Here is a 13,877-nt window from a genome sequence, read left to right on the forward strand (position 1 = left end):
TAGTGCTGAATAATATCCCATTGTTTAAATGTACCATAGTTTATTTCTCTGTTCATCTACTAAAGTAGGACATCTTGGTTGCTTCCAAGTTTATTTTTTTATCCTATGTACAATTTTATTGATGGAATAAACGTATATTTCCATTGATAAAATGTAAAAACATAAAGGGAAGTGTTTCTTGATACATAGACGATATAAATAAAAGCAGGACAAAATTAATAAGCAGTGAGATGGAAACAAATTGCTTCCAAGGTTTGTCTGTTATAAACAAAGCTGCTAAAAACATCCATGTGTAGATTTGTGTGGACATAAAATTTCAGCTCTTTTGGGTAAACACCAAGGAGTGTGACTGCTGGATCACATGGTAAGAGTGTTTAGTTTTGTGAGAAACTGCCAAAGTGGCTGTAGCATTCTGCATTCCTTCCAGCAGTGAATGGGAGTTCCTGTTACTCCACATCCTCACCGGCATTTGATGTTGTCAGTGTCCTCATTTTGGCCATTCTAATAGGTGTGCAGTAGAACCTCACTGTTGTTTTAATTTTCATTTCCCTGGTGACATATGATTTAGAGCATCTTTTTTTCATATGCTTTGCTGTCTGTTTATCTTCTTCAGTGAGGTGTCCATTAATTGGTGGTGGCCCATTTAATTGAGTTCTTTGTTCTCTCACTGTTGAGTTTTAAGTATTCTTTCTATATTTTGGATAACAGTTCTGATCAGATGTGTCTTTTGCGAATGTTTCCTCCCCGTCTGTGATTTGTTGTCTCACATGTGTTGACATTGGCTTTCACTGAGCAGAAGTTTTAATTTTAATGAAGTTGAGCTTACCCATTATTTCTTTCATGGATCCTGCCTTTGGTATTGTATCTAAAATGACATTTCCAAACCAAGGTCCTCTTAGTTTTCTCCTATGTAATCTCCTAAGAGTTTTATAGTTTTGCGTTTTATATTTAGGTCTTGAGTTAAATTTTGTGAAGGGTGTGAAGTCTGTGTCTAGATGATTTTTTTTTTTGCATGTGGATGTCCAGTTGTTCCAGCACCATTTGATGAAAAGACTGTCTTTGCTATCATATTCTTTCGCCAGTACCACACTATCTTGATTACCGTACTGCTTTATATTAAGTCTTGAGGTCTCATAGTGTCAGTTCTCCAGCTTTGTTCTCTTCCTTCAGTATTGTGTTGACTGTTCTGGGCCTGTTGTCCCTTTAGAATCAATTTCGTTATGTCCACAAATACAAGTTGCTAGACTTTTGATTGGGATTGTTTTGTATCTATAGAGCAAGCTGGGAAGAAGTGACATCTTGACAGTGTCGAATCTTTCCTATCCATGAACATGGAATGTCTCTTCATTTATTTAGTTCTTCTTTGTTTCAGTTCATCACAGTTTTGTAATTTCTTTTGTATAGATCTTGTACAAGTTTTGTTAGACTTATAACTAAGTATTTCATTTTTGGAGGTGCCATGTGAATGGTATTGTGTTTTAAATTTAAGATCCACTTGTTTATTGATGGTATTTAGGAAAGCAGTTGACTTTTGTATAAGCTTGTATACTTCAATCTTGCACTAATTGCTTAAGAGTTCCAAGGGAAATTTTTTTTGTTATCAGTTTCTTTTGGGTTTTCCTCATAGATGATTATGTGAGCTGTGAACAAGGACTGTTTTATGTCTTTCTTTCCAATCTGTGCACAGTGTATTCCTTTTATGTTATTCCATTAGTTAGGACTTCCATATGACGTTGAAAAGGATTAGTGATGGGGTAAACCGTTGTTTTGAAGTTGATATCAGTGAGAAAGCTTGAGCTTCACACCATTAAGAATGGTATTGGGGCTTCCCTAGTGGCGCAGTGGTTGAGAATCTGCCAGCTAATGCAGGGGACACGGGTTCGAGCCCTGGTCTGGGAGGATCCCACATGCCACGGAGCAACTAGGCCCGTGAGCCACAACTGCTGAGCCTGCACGTCTGGAGCCTGTGCTCCGCAACAAGAGAGGCCGCGATAGTGAGAGGCCTGCACACTGTGATGAGGAGTGGCCCCCACTTGCCACAACTAGAGAAAGCCCTCGCGCAGAAATGAAGACCCAACACAGCCCAAAATAAATTAATAAAAAAATTAAAAACAGAATGGTATTAGTTGTATTATTATTTTTTTTTTGTAGATGTGCTTTATCAAATTGAGGAAGTTTCTATTTTAGAGGGGTGTTTTTGGTTTTGTTTTTCATATATACTAAATGAATGCTAGATTTTGTCAGATGCTTGTTCTGCATCTCTTGATATGGTCACATGATCTTTTTTAATCTGTTGCTGTGATGGATTATATTAATTGATTTTTGAATGTTGAACCAGCACATCTAGGATAAATCCCACTTGATGGTTGTGGTGTAAATCTTTTTGTGTTATGTTGGATTCTATTTGCTAATACTTAGTTGAGGATTTTAGCGTCTGTATTGTGAAGAGAATTTTAAAAATGAAGTTCATGGATTTTTCAGTGTCCCTGTCTCGCAGAGTCGCAAATATCCAGAGGCAGGTGGCCCAGTTTGAGAGCGAGTCCTGGCCGCGCATGGCCGAGGCCGACAGGGACAGGCTGAAGCTCATCAAGGAGAAGGAGGCCCTGCTTCAGGAGCTGCAGCTCATCATCCAGCAGAGGAGGCCGGCGGAGGACGTGGCCCGGCTGGAGGAGGAGCGGCGGCGCCTGGAGGAGGAGATCCAGCGCTCCCGGGCCACATCCGTGCAGGGTGCCACGGAAAGGTGGGCTGGCTGGGCAGGCGGGGCCGGCTTCCGGCGGAGGAGCAGCTGGCAAAGCCGAAGCCTTGTTACTCAGGCAGCTACGGCCTGGCGGAAGGTGGAGGGAGCCGGTGCCTGCCGTCTGCAGGGGGTGCCCAGGGCTCAGAGGCTCCCGGTCCCTATTACAAGTGGGAGGTGGTCGAGAACCGGATAGAGTAAGGAAGACCGGGGAACCCACCACTTAGACCCCGCCCACTCCCGCTGCAGGTACCGGGTGCACCCGGCCCCTGTGTTTTCAGGGCAGCGCCCAGGACAGGTGTCGGGTCTCCAGCCAACAGGGGGCCGGAGGCAGGTGGTGGTCGGCTCCGTGACCACGGAGGAACCTCGTTCCTGACATCAGCAGCATCTCCGTTTCCGCAGTCTACCTCTTACTTTTATCTCCGACTTTGATTTCTCGCCAGCAAAGCCTGCCCTTTTGGCAGCAGGAAGTCTCCGCTCTCTCGCGTGTCTTTCTGAACGTGCGCCTCTTCAGTTGGTCTTGGGGCTCTCCCAGTGTGGGACACATGAAGCCAGCACAGAGTCCTTTGTCCTCTGTTGCTCGCCCTTTCATGTGCCCTGTCTCCTGGTTTGCGTTTGCTGTGTGTGATCACAGATTGCTGTGTGATCACGGATTGCGTGGAAGGCTGGGTCTGCTTTCCACGTTGCACAGCTGTTAGAAGTTTGGGGATATTTGCTGAGCTTTGGAGAGCCCACCGCCCATTTGATAACATACTGGCTCCTTAAAATTCACTGTATTACCAGGATCATAAGCTGTATCGCTGTGAGCATTCTCTAGGTAGAGTTTAATAGTCACCTGAATTATTTGGTTAGTACAGATGCCCTTATAATGACTGTTTCATCGAATGTTAGGATTGTCCTCTGTATTTGCTGGGGGTTATCTCTGCTTGGTTATTCATCATTAATTGATAGGTCTGTGTCCTGTCCTTAGGGGCTAATGTCAGCGCTGGAGGAAAGCGGTGTGGTTTGGAGAGTCCAGTGCATAGGAATGGGCAGAGTACATGCTAATTTGCCTGGCATGGTAGAGTGCCCTCTCACCTCGGTCAAAATAAACCCAGAATTTATTGCTTCTGACTCTGCAAAGGGATATGAAATGGAAGTTTCATCTGTGCTCTTGTGCTTCTGTATTGTTTCCGCTTAATATCACTTTCCATTCTTCCCATGGTATTCTCTTGTGTACATTCTGGGTGGGAGGCCCTGGCAGTTCCACTTGGTTCTCTGTTAATGGGATGGATTCAGTCCTGTGAATACTACTTGCTTCTCAGGACCTGACACCCACACACCAGTGACTGATTCTGCCCTTGCCATGTGGAGATCCCAGGGCACAAATCCAGGGAACCCCCAGAGCAGGTGTTACCATTATGCTTGGATTCAAGGCCTGGGTCCCCCAAACTTGTCCAGTTTATGCGGTCTTTTGTGGGAACAATGCAGGAGCTGAGTCTTGGGATCTGAAACCATGGGGTGAAGAAGGAGAAGTGAACTTGTCTTCTGAGCATGAAATATGTTGGTCCTGGGTCAGAAATGGTAAAGGGGAAAGGGAGGATGGATAAATTAGTTTGGGATTAAAATATACATACTAGTATATATAAAATAGATAACCATCAAGGACCTACAGTATAGCGCTGGGAACTATACTCAATATCTTGTAATAACCTATAATGGAATAGAGTATAAAAAGGGAATATCTGTTTATATATGTATAACTGAATCACTTGACTGTACACCTGAAACTAACACATTATAAAGCAACTATACTTCAGTAGAAATTAATAAAAAATAAACATTTAAAAAGTAAAGTACTATTTAAAGTAAATGACTTAAAGATAGTAAATTAGACTCTACATTTTAAAATCTATTATCTCTTAAAATACTCCTCTTTGTAGAAGGAGTTCTTAATGTTCTTAGAAGTTCACCTTCTTTAATGTGCAAACATGAGACTCTACTTCTAGGGCTGAACCCTGGCAAGTTTCCTGTATGTCTTTTGCTTCCTAGTAGAAAAAATGTGTACAGAAGTTTGGCATGTATTTAAGATTCCTATTTTTATAGAAAAACAGAATAGAAATATGGCCGCTTACATCCCAGACAGTTTTTACATCTCTCAATAATTGATAGACTGTCTTGTATAAATGATTCCACCTCTGTTTTACAGGGAATTTACATTTACGTTCATCACCACCATGGTTACAACTTTTTTTTTTCTTGTGATGAGAACCTATAAGATTTACTTTCATAGCAACTTTCAAATACACAATACAGAATGATTAAGTCTGGCACCTTTACTCATTTCACTCTGTCCTTCAGGTCTGGCCACCACCAATCTTCTCTCTGTATCTATGACCGTCTTTGTTTGTTTGTTTTAGATTCCACATATAAGTGAGACCATACTTTATGTCTTTGACTTACCTCATTTTAGCACAGTACTGTCAAGATTTCTCCATGTTGTCACAAATGACAAGATTTTCTTCTTTTCTGGCTGAGTAATATTCCAACGTGTGTGTGTATTTACCACATCTTCTTTATTCATTCACCTGACAATGGCCACTTACCTTGTTTGCATATCTTGGCTGTTGTAACTAATGCTGTTATAAATATTGGGATACATGTATCTTTTCAAATTAATGTTATCACTTATTTCTTTTTGGATAAATATCCAGAAGTGGTGTTGCTTGATCATATGGTAACTCTATTTTTGATTTTTAAGGAACCTCCATATTATTGTTCATAGTGGCTGCACCAATTTACATTCCCACCAACGGTGTAGGAGGGTTCCCCTTTCTCCACATCCTCACTAACTCTTGTTATTTCTGTTCTTTTTGATTATAGCCATTTTGACAGGTGTGAGGTGGTATCTCACTGTGGTTTTGATTTGCACTTCTCTAATAATTAGAGATGTTGAGCATCTTTACATGTGCCTTTACATGTGTTGGTCATCTGTATGTCTTTAGATAAATGTCTATTTCAGATTCTTTGGCCATTTTTTTAATTGATTTTTTTGTTTTTTTCAATTGAGTTGTGTGAATTTTTTATATATTTTGGATATTAACCCCATATGAGATATAGAATTTGAAGGTATCTTTTCCCACTCATTAGGTTGCCTTTTTATTTGGTTAATGGTTTCCTTTGCTGTGCAGAAGGTTTTTAGTTTGATATAGTACATTTGCTTATTTTTGCTACTTTTGCCTGTGTTTTTGATGTCAAATCCAAAATGTTGTAACCAAGAACAGTGTCAGGGTTTTGACATACCACCTATGTTTTCCTCTTGGAGTTTTGTAGTTTCACATCTTATAGCCAAATCTTTAATCCATTTTGGTTAATTTTTTATATGGTGTAAGCTAGTGGTCCGGTTTCATTCTTTTGTGTGTGGCTGTCTAGTATTCTTATCACTATTTATTGAAGAGAATGTCCTTTCCCCATTTTATATTCTTGTCTCTTTTGTTGTAAGTTAACTGACCATATATGAGTAGGTTTACTTCTAGGCTGTCTGCTCTCCTCCATTGATCTATGTGTCTTTTAAACAGATATCATACTGATTTGACTATAGCTTTGTTATTTAGTTTGAAGTCAGGAAGTGTGATTCTTCCAGGTTAGTTCTTTCTCAAGATTGCTTTGACTATTGGGGTCATTTGTGGTTGCCAATTTTAGGATTGTTTATTCCCTTTCTGTGGGAAATGCCATTGGTATTTTGATAGGGATTGCATTGACTCTGTAGATTGCTTTGAGTATTATTGACATTTTAACAGTATTAATTCTGCCAGTCCACAAGCACAGAATATCTTTCTATTTATTTGTTTTTTTCTTCAGTTTCTCTCATCATTGTACAGGTTTTTCACCTCCGTCGTTCAATTTATTCCTGGTATTTTATTCTTTTTGATACAATTGTAAATGGGATTGTCTTTCATCATTTGTCTTTCTGACAGATCACTGTTAGTGTTTAGAAATGTAAAATATTTCTCTATATTGGTTTTGTATCCTGCAAATTTACTGCAACTTCATTTATTAGTTCTAACAACTTTTTGGTGGAGTCCTTAGAGTTCCCTATATGTCATATCATGTCATCTGCAGATAGTTATAGGTGTACTTATTCCTTTCCATTTTGGATTTATTTCTTTTTCTAGTCAGATTGCTGTGCCTAGGACTTTCAATACTATGTTGAATAAAAGTGGCGAGAGTGAGCATCTTTGCCTTGTTCCTGGTCTTAGAGGAAAAGCTTTTAGTTTTTCATGTTTGAGTATGATGTTTGCTCTGGGTTTGTCATAATGACCTTTATTATGTTCAGGTATGCTCCCTGTATACCCACTTTTTTTAGAGTTTTTGTCAAAAATGGTTTGAATTTTGTTAAATGCTTTTTTTGTATCTATTGAGATATATCATTTTTGTCCTTCATCTTGTTAATGTGGTATACAATGTTGATTTGCAAATATTGAACCATTATTGCATCTCTGGAATAATTCCTTGATTATAGTGTAGGAATCTTTTAATTTATTGTTGAATTCACTTTGCTAATATTTTGCTGGTGATTTTTTCGTCTATGTTCATCAGGGATATTGGCCTGTAACTTTCTCTTCTTGTAGTGTCCTTGTCAGGTTTTGTTAACAGGGTAATGCTGGCATCATAAAATGAGTTTGAAATTGTTCCTTCATCTTCTATTTTTTGGTAGAGTTGGGGAAAAATTGTTATTAAGTCTTCTTTGAAAGTTTGGTAGAATTCACTAGTGAAATCATGTGCTCCAGGACTTTTGGGGGAGGTTGTTAATTACAGATTCAGTCTTGTTACTAGTAAACTGTCTCTTCAAATTTTGTTTTTTATGGTTTGATCTTGGAAGGTTATATGTTTCTAGAAATTTATTTCTCATAGGTTGTCCAATTTGTTGGTATATAATTGTTCATAGTAGTCTCTTATGATCCTTTGTACTTCTGTGGTATTAGTTATGTCTCCTCATTCATTTCTTAGTTTAATTATTGGTGATATTTCTGATTTTAATTGTCTTTTTTTCTTGGTGAGCCTGGTTAAAGCTTTGTCAATTTTGTTTATCTTTTCAAAGAACCTGCTCTCAGTTTCATTGATAATTTCTACTGTCTTTTTAGCCTCTATTTCATTTATTTCTGCTCTCATCTTTAATATTTCCTTCCTTGGGCTAACTTTAGGCTTCATTTGTTCTTCTTTATCTAATTCCTTGAGGTTCAAAGTTAGGCTGTATATTTGAAGATTTTCTTATGTCTTGTAGTAGGTATCACTAAAAACATTGCTCTTAGAACTGCTGTGTAGCATTCCAGAAGTTTGATGTGTGTATTTGGTGTGTACAGATATAGAAGTGTAATTTTCTTTTTCTTGTGGTGTTCTTGTCAGGTTTTAGTAACAGGGTAATGCTAGCATCATTAGTTAAGAAGCATCCCTCACCTTCAACATTTTCAGAAAGTTTGAGAAAGACAGGTAGTAAATCTTCTTTGACTGGTAAAATTGACCAGAGAAGCCTGCTGGTCCTGAACTTTTGTTTGGTGGGAAGTGTTGGATTACTGATTCAATGTCCTTACTATTTATTGGTATGTTCAGTTTTCTATTTCTTCATAATTCAGTCCTGCCTTGTATGTTTCTAGGATGCATCCATTTCTTTTGCGTCATTCAATTTGCTGACATATAATTGTTTATAGCAGCCTCTTGTAATCCTTTGTATTCCATGGTGTCTGTTGTAACCTCTCCTCTTTTATTTCTGATTTTATGTATTTAAGCCCTGTCCTTTTCTTGACAAGGTTAGCTAAACTTTTGTCAATTTGTCTATCTTTTAAAAGAAAAAAAGCCTCTTAATTTCATTCCTCTCTTCTATTGTCTCTTGAGTCTTTGTTACATTTATTTCCATCCCGATCTTTGTTATTTCTTTCCTAATAGTAACTTGGGGCTTCATTTGGTCTTTTTCTATTTTCTTCGTGTGTGAAGTTAGTTTGTTTCTTGAGTTAGGCATTTTATCACCAAGAACCTACCTCTTATTTTATCACCAAGAACCTACCTCTTACAACTGCTTTTGCTGCGTTCCATAAATCTGTTATGTTGTATTCTCATTTTCTTGAGGTTGTTTTTCTTTAAATTTCTCTTTTGATTTCTTCATTGACCCATGGGCGGTTCACTACATGTTGTTTGATCTCACACATTTGTGAACTTTCCAGTTTTGTTTCATAATTGATCTCTACTTTTACACCTGTTGTTGAATACACTTGAATCTTCCTTTATTTATTAAGGCTTGTTTTGTGGCCTAAAAAGTAATTTCTTCTCCAGAATGTTCCATATGCTCTTCAGAAAAATGTGTGATTCTGCTGATTTTTTTTTTGATGGAATGTTCTGTATATATCTGATAAATCTATGTGATCTCACATGTTCTTTAAGGCCTACGTTTTCTTACTGATTTTCTGCCTGGATGATCTGTATTGTTGATATAAGTGGAGTATTAGAATCCCCTACTATTATTGTATTGATGTCTATTTCTCCCATTAGGACTGTTAATATTTGCTTATATATTTAGATGGTTCTGTGTTGGGTGCATAAATGTTTACATATGTTGTATCCTCTTACTGTACTGACCCCTTTATCATTATGTAATCCCTTTCTTTGTCTCTTATTACAGTCTTTGTTCATAAACTCTATTTTATCTGATATATATATACCTGCCACAGCTTTCTTCTGGTTTCCATTCCTATGGAATATCTTTGTCCCCCCTTTCACTCTTAGTCTGTGCCTGTCCTGATACCTGAAGTGAGTCTCTTGTAGGCAGTGTATAAATATGTTATTTATTTTAGCCATTCAGTCACTCTACTACTTCTGAATGGAGAATTTAGTCCATTTGTATTTATTGCCATTTCATTTTTTTAAAAATTGTTTTCTCGTTCCAGCATTCCTTTCTTGTTTCTTGCTCTCTTCCTTTGCAGTTTGCAAATGGTATGCTTAGATTCCTTTGTCATTATTTTTTGTGTTATCTACCACAGATTGTTGCTTTGTAGTTACCATGAGGCTTACATGTAACAGCTTATAACAGTGTATTTTAAGTTGATAACAACTTAAGTTTGAATACATTCTAAAGCTCTAAGTTTTTATTTTCCCACACACAATATTTATGTTTTTGATGTCATGTTTTACATCTTTTGTCTTGTGTATCTCCTAATACCAATTATTATTTTTACAGTAATTTTTACTACTTTCATCTTTTAACCTTCATACTAGCTTTACAAAGATTAATCCACTGCCTTTCATATATATTTACCTTTACCAGTGATTTATATTTTGATATATGTTCCTGTTATTTAGTGCCCTTTCTTTTCAGCTTAAAGAAGTCCCTTTAACATTTCTTATAAGACTGGTTTAGTGGTGATCACCTCCTGTAGGATTGCTTATATGGAAAATTCTCTCCTTCTGAATGGTAACTTTACTAGGTATTCTTTTTTTTCTTTCAGCACTTTGATTATATTGTGCAGCTTCTTTCTGGGCAGCAAAGTTTGTGCTGAAACACCTGCTGATAGTCTTCTGAGTATTCCCTTATGTGTAACAAATTGCTTTTTCTCTTGCTGCCCTAAGTCTCTAACTTTTTTTATAATTATTTTAATTATACTGCATCTTGCTGTGGTTTCCTTCGAGTACAGCTTATTTGGAACTCGGAGCTGGATGTGTTTCCTCCCCCAGGTTAAGGAACTTTTCAGTCATTCTTTTTCAAATAAGAGTTCTGCCCATTTCTCTCTCTTTTCTCCTTCTGGGTCCCCTATAATGTGCATGTTAGTCCACCTGATGTTGTCTCACACATTCCTAAAGCTGCCTTCACTTTAAAATTTTTTTTTTCTCCTTTTGCTGCTCTGCTGGGGTGAATTCCACTGCCCTTGCTTTGAGTTCACTGATCCTTTCTTCTGCTTCATCTAAGGGTTCTATTGAACCCCACTAGTGTATTTTTCAGTGTTTTTCAATTTTTTAGTTCTGTGACTTCGATTTGTTACTTTCTTATATTTTCTGTTTTTGTTGAACTCCTCACTGTGTTCATGCATTCTTCTCCTAGCTCAGTGGGCATCTTTATGAGTATTACTTTAATAGGTAAATTACCTATATCCATTTCATTATGTTTTTCTGCAAGGTTTTATTTTGTTGTTCCACGTACAGCATATTTCCCCTCTTCCTCATCTTGCTTGACTTTCTGTGTTTGCTTTTATACACTCCATGAAATAGCCACCTCTCCCAGTCTTGGAGGAGTGGCCTCACTTAGGAGATGAATCTTATCCTTCAACCTTGCAGCTCTTGCTTGTCTCTCAAACGTTGGTGATTGCTTGTGCAAGCAGCTTATTTTATTTTTAATGTCTCCCAGTTGTTGAGTGTGTTCCAGGACCTGTCAGTGTCCCAAAGAGGTCAGGGGAGACTTCAGCACAACCTAGGTTCAGGCTGATTGGAAGCCTGACCCTGAAAGGCAGCAGTTTTTAAAGAATGCAAATATGTACAGTCCTGTACAACTGCAAGCTAAGCTCTGCTGGCCACCAGACCAGGCCATCTGCGGGTGCCCCTTTGGTGACAGCTGTAAAATTCAGGCCTCCATAAGAATGGATCAGCACCTTCTTGTAGATTATGGTAAGCTGTAGTGAGGCAATGGGAGAGTACAAAGATCTCATCCTTCAGCCTGTTTTCCTAGAGAGCGAGTCCATAGGCCTCTGGATGTGTGCAAAACCCAAAGACTGACCCTCACACCAACGTTCCTGGACAAGCAAACAGGCGTCTTCCACAGAAGGAGGGGGTGTTTTCAGTGTGCTATCTGTGCAGTGCCCTGGGTGTGGTAGCCAGCTGTGTCTCTGACTCGTATGAAACCCAGGTACACAAACCTCCCTGGTCAACAGGCCAGGCATTCATTGGGGGCGGGGGGGATTCCATGGTCAGCAGCCACGAAAGCAAGGCACCAGACACGTGTTAAGAGCTCCGCTCCAAGAGAGTCTAGCACTCTGGAGCATAAGAGGGGGAGCTCAAAGATAACACCTGCTTTCCTAGGTCTCTGGAAGGCTTACAGTTAGCCCTTTGATGTGTGTTTAATTTAGAAGCCTGCCCCTCAGTCCATAGCCATGAAAATAAGCTCATCAGCCTCTTTCACAGAAAGCCCTAGCTCCCTGTTCCATTGCCTCCTGCTGTGCTCTGGGATGGTAGCTGTTTAAGAACTTTCCTCCACTGGATACGGTCTTCTGGTACCCACTGACCATCACTGGCCCCCAGAACCAAGCAATGTAGAGGTGTCCCCTGGCAGCAGACACAACAACTGGGGCACCAGATAAGGTGCGTTATGGAAGATAGCAGCAACCTGAAGCAAAGCAGAGGGAGAGTGCAAAGATCCTGTCCTCCAGCCTCTGTTCCCTGACAGCAACTCCACAGACCTTTAGAAGTGTGCCACACTAGAAGCCTTCCCCTCAAGCTAAAGCTCCTGGACAAGCAAACAGTCCTCTTTCTCAGAAAGACTAAGGCTGGGTTTAAGTCTGTTGTCTGTGCAGTGCCCTCCGAATGGTAGGTTGCCAAGAGCTGTCTTTCAATTGTTACAGTCCTGAGGGACCCAGACACCCAAGACTCTGGACTTCCACAGCCAGGCAATCAAGGGGCAGCCACAAAGACCTCATTACCACACATAAAAATTGGGGTACAGGATATGTGTAGAAGGCCCCCTCTTAGATATACAGGTGACCTAAAACACAGAGCATAAAAAACCAGAAAAAGGAGTGGGGGAGAAATAAACAGAAAAAAAAGAAATGAAAAGAAACAAGCAAACCAATAGGGCACCCACTAGCATTAGCAACGCAAAGGGACACCATGAAAGATGGTACCCAGCGGAAAGGAAAAATGTGGTACAAGTTAGATTTAGCAAGGCAGAGGGAAAGCAGGAGGATGGAACCCCCAGCCTCCATCACCAGAGAGTATCACAGCCAGCCCTCTGCCCCTCAGACCAACACTTTATAATTAGCAAATTCACTCATTTCATCCTTTTCAAAGTGATGCTTCTGCCCTGGGCCCTGGGGTGGATGAGCTCATGTGGGGGTCCTTTAAGGACTTTCAGTTCACCACAGTGCTGCAGGTCTTGTGGGTGTCAGCCCCACCAGTCTTCAGTCATATGTTTTGGGTGCTCATCGCTCAGGTGCAGGCCTTAAAAGTTGAGGTGCCCAACGTGGGGTTCAAACTCTTTGCTTCTCAGGGAGAAACTCTTGGTTTTGACTTCCCTACTGGTTGTGGGTCACCATGCTGGGTATGGCAAAACTGTGTCTCAGCCTTTCCTACCTACTTGAGTGTGTTCTCCTCTCATTTGCCTGATGTGAACGGGTCACTCCACCCGTTCTTATGTTTTCTCCAGAGGAAACTGTTCCATATGTATCTGTAGATTCAACATGTTTGTGGGAGGACGTGAGTTCAGGATCTTTCCACGTTGCCATCCTGAAATGGGCAATCATACTGTGCTGCTTTTGTTAGATAATATGTCTCTTGCATTATGATATAAAGAATTCATTCACTATAACTTCAGAATTGCTTTTAAAAAGTTATTTTTATTTTATACAAGACTTTACTAAAATATTTTCCCTAAATATTAAAATGTTATAGGGAAATGGATACTTTAAAAGCCTATAGTTAGAAGAATTTACTGTAGCATTTTTGATGTTTTTGGTTCTAGAACATTTTTACACTATTAAAATGTCTATGTGGAGGTTCCTTAAAAAAACTAAAAATAGAACAACCATATGACCCAACAATCGCACTACTGGGCATATACCCTGAGAAAACCATAGTTCAAAAACAAGAGTCATGTACCACAATGTTCATTGCAGCTCTGTTTACAATAGTGTCCATTGACAGGTGAATGGATAAAGAAGATGTGGCACATATATACAATGGAATATTACTCAGCCATAAAAAGGAACAAAATTGAGTTATTTGTAGTGAGGTGGATGGACCTAGAGTCTGTCATACAGAGTGAAGTCAGAAAGAGAAAAACAAATACCATATGGTAACACATATATATGGAATTAAACAAAAAAAAAAAGGTTGTGAAGAACCTAGGGGCAGGACAGGAATAAAGATGCAGTTGTAGAGAATGGACTTAAGGACATGGGGTGGGGGAAGGGTA

At 39.3% G+C, this 13,877-nt stretch overlaps 1 protein-coding gene across 1 annotated transcript in view; it reads left to right on the top strand.

The window, feature by feature from the left end:
* Positions 1–13,877, top strand: part of LOC117310625 (protein WWC3-like) — a 160,262-nt gene that overhangs the window by 88,895 nt on the left and 57,490 nt on the right. The window contains 1 exon segment of the mRNA XM_073799779.1: positions 2,498–2,740. Within this exon segment, the coding sequence (XP_073655880.1) occupies positions 2,498–2,740 (243 nt within the window).

This window comes from Tursiops truncatus (genome assembly GCF_011762595.2).
Source record: "Tursiops truncatus isolate mTurTru1 chromosome Y unlocalized genomic scaffold, mTurTru1.mat.Y SUPER_Y_unloc_1, whole genome shotgun sequence".
Taxonomy (NCBI): domain Eukaryota; kingdom Metazoa; phylum Chordata; class Mammalia; order Artiodactyla; family Delphinidae; genus Tursiops; species Tursiops truncatus.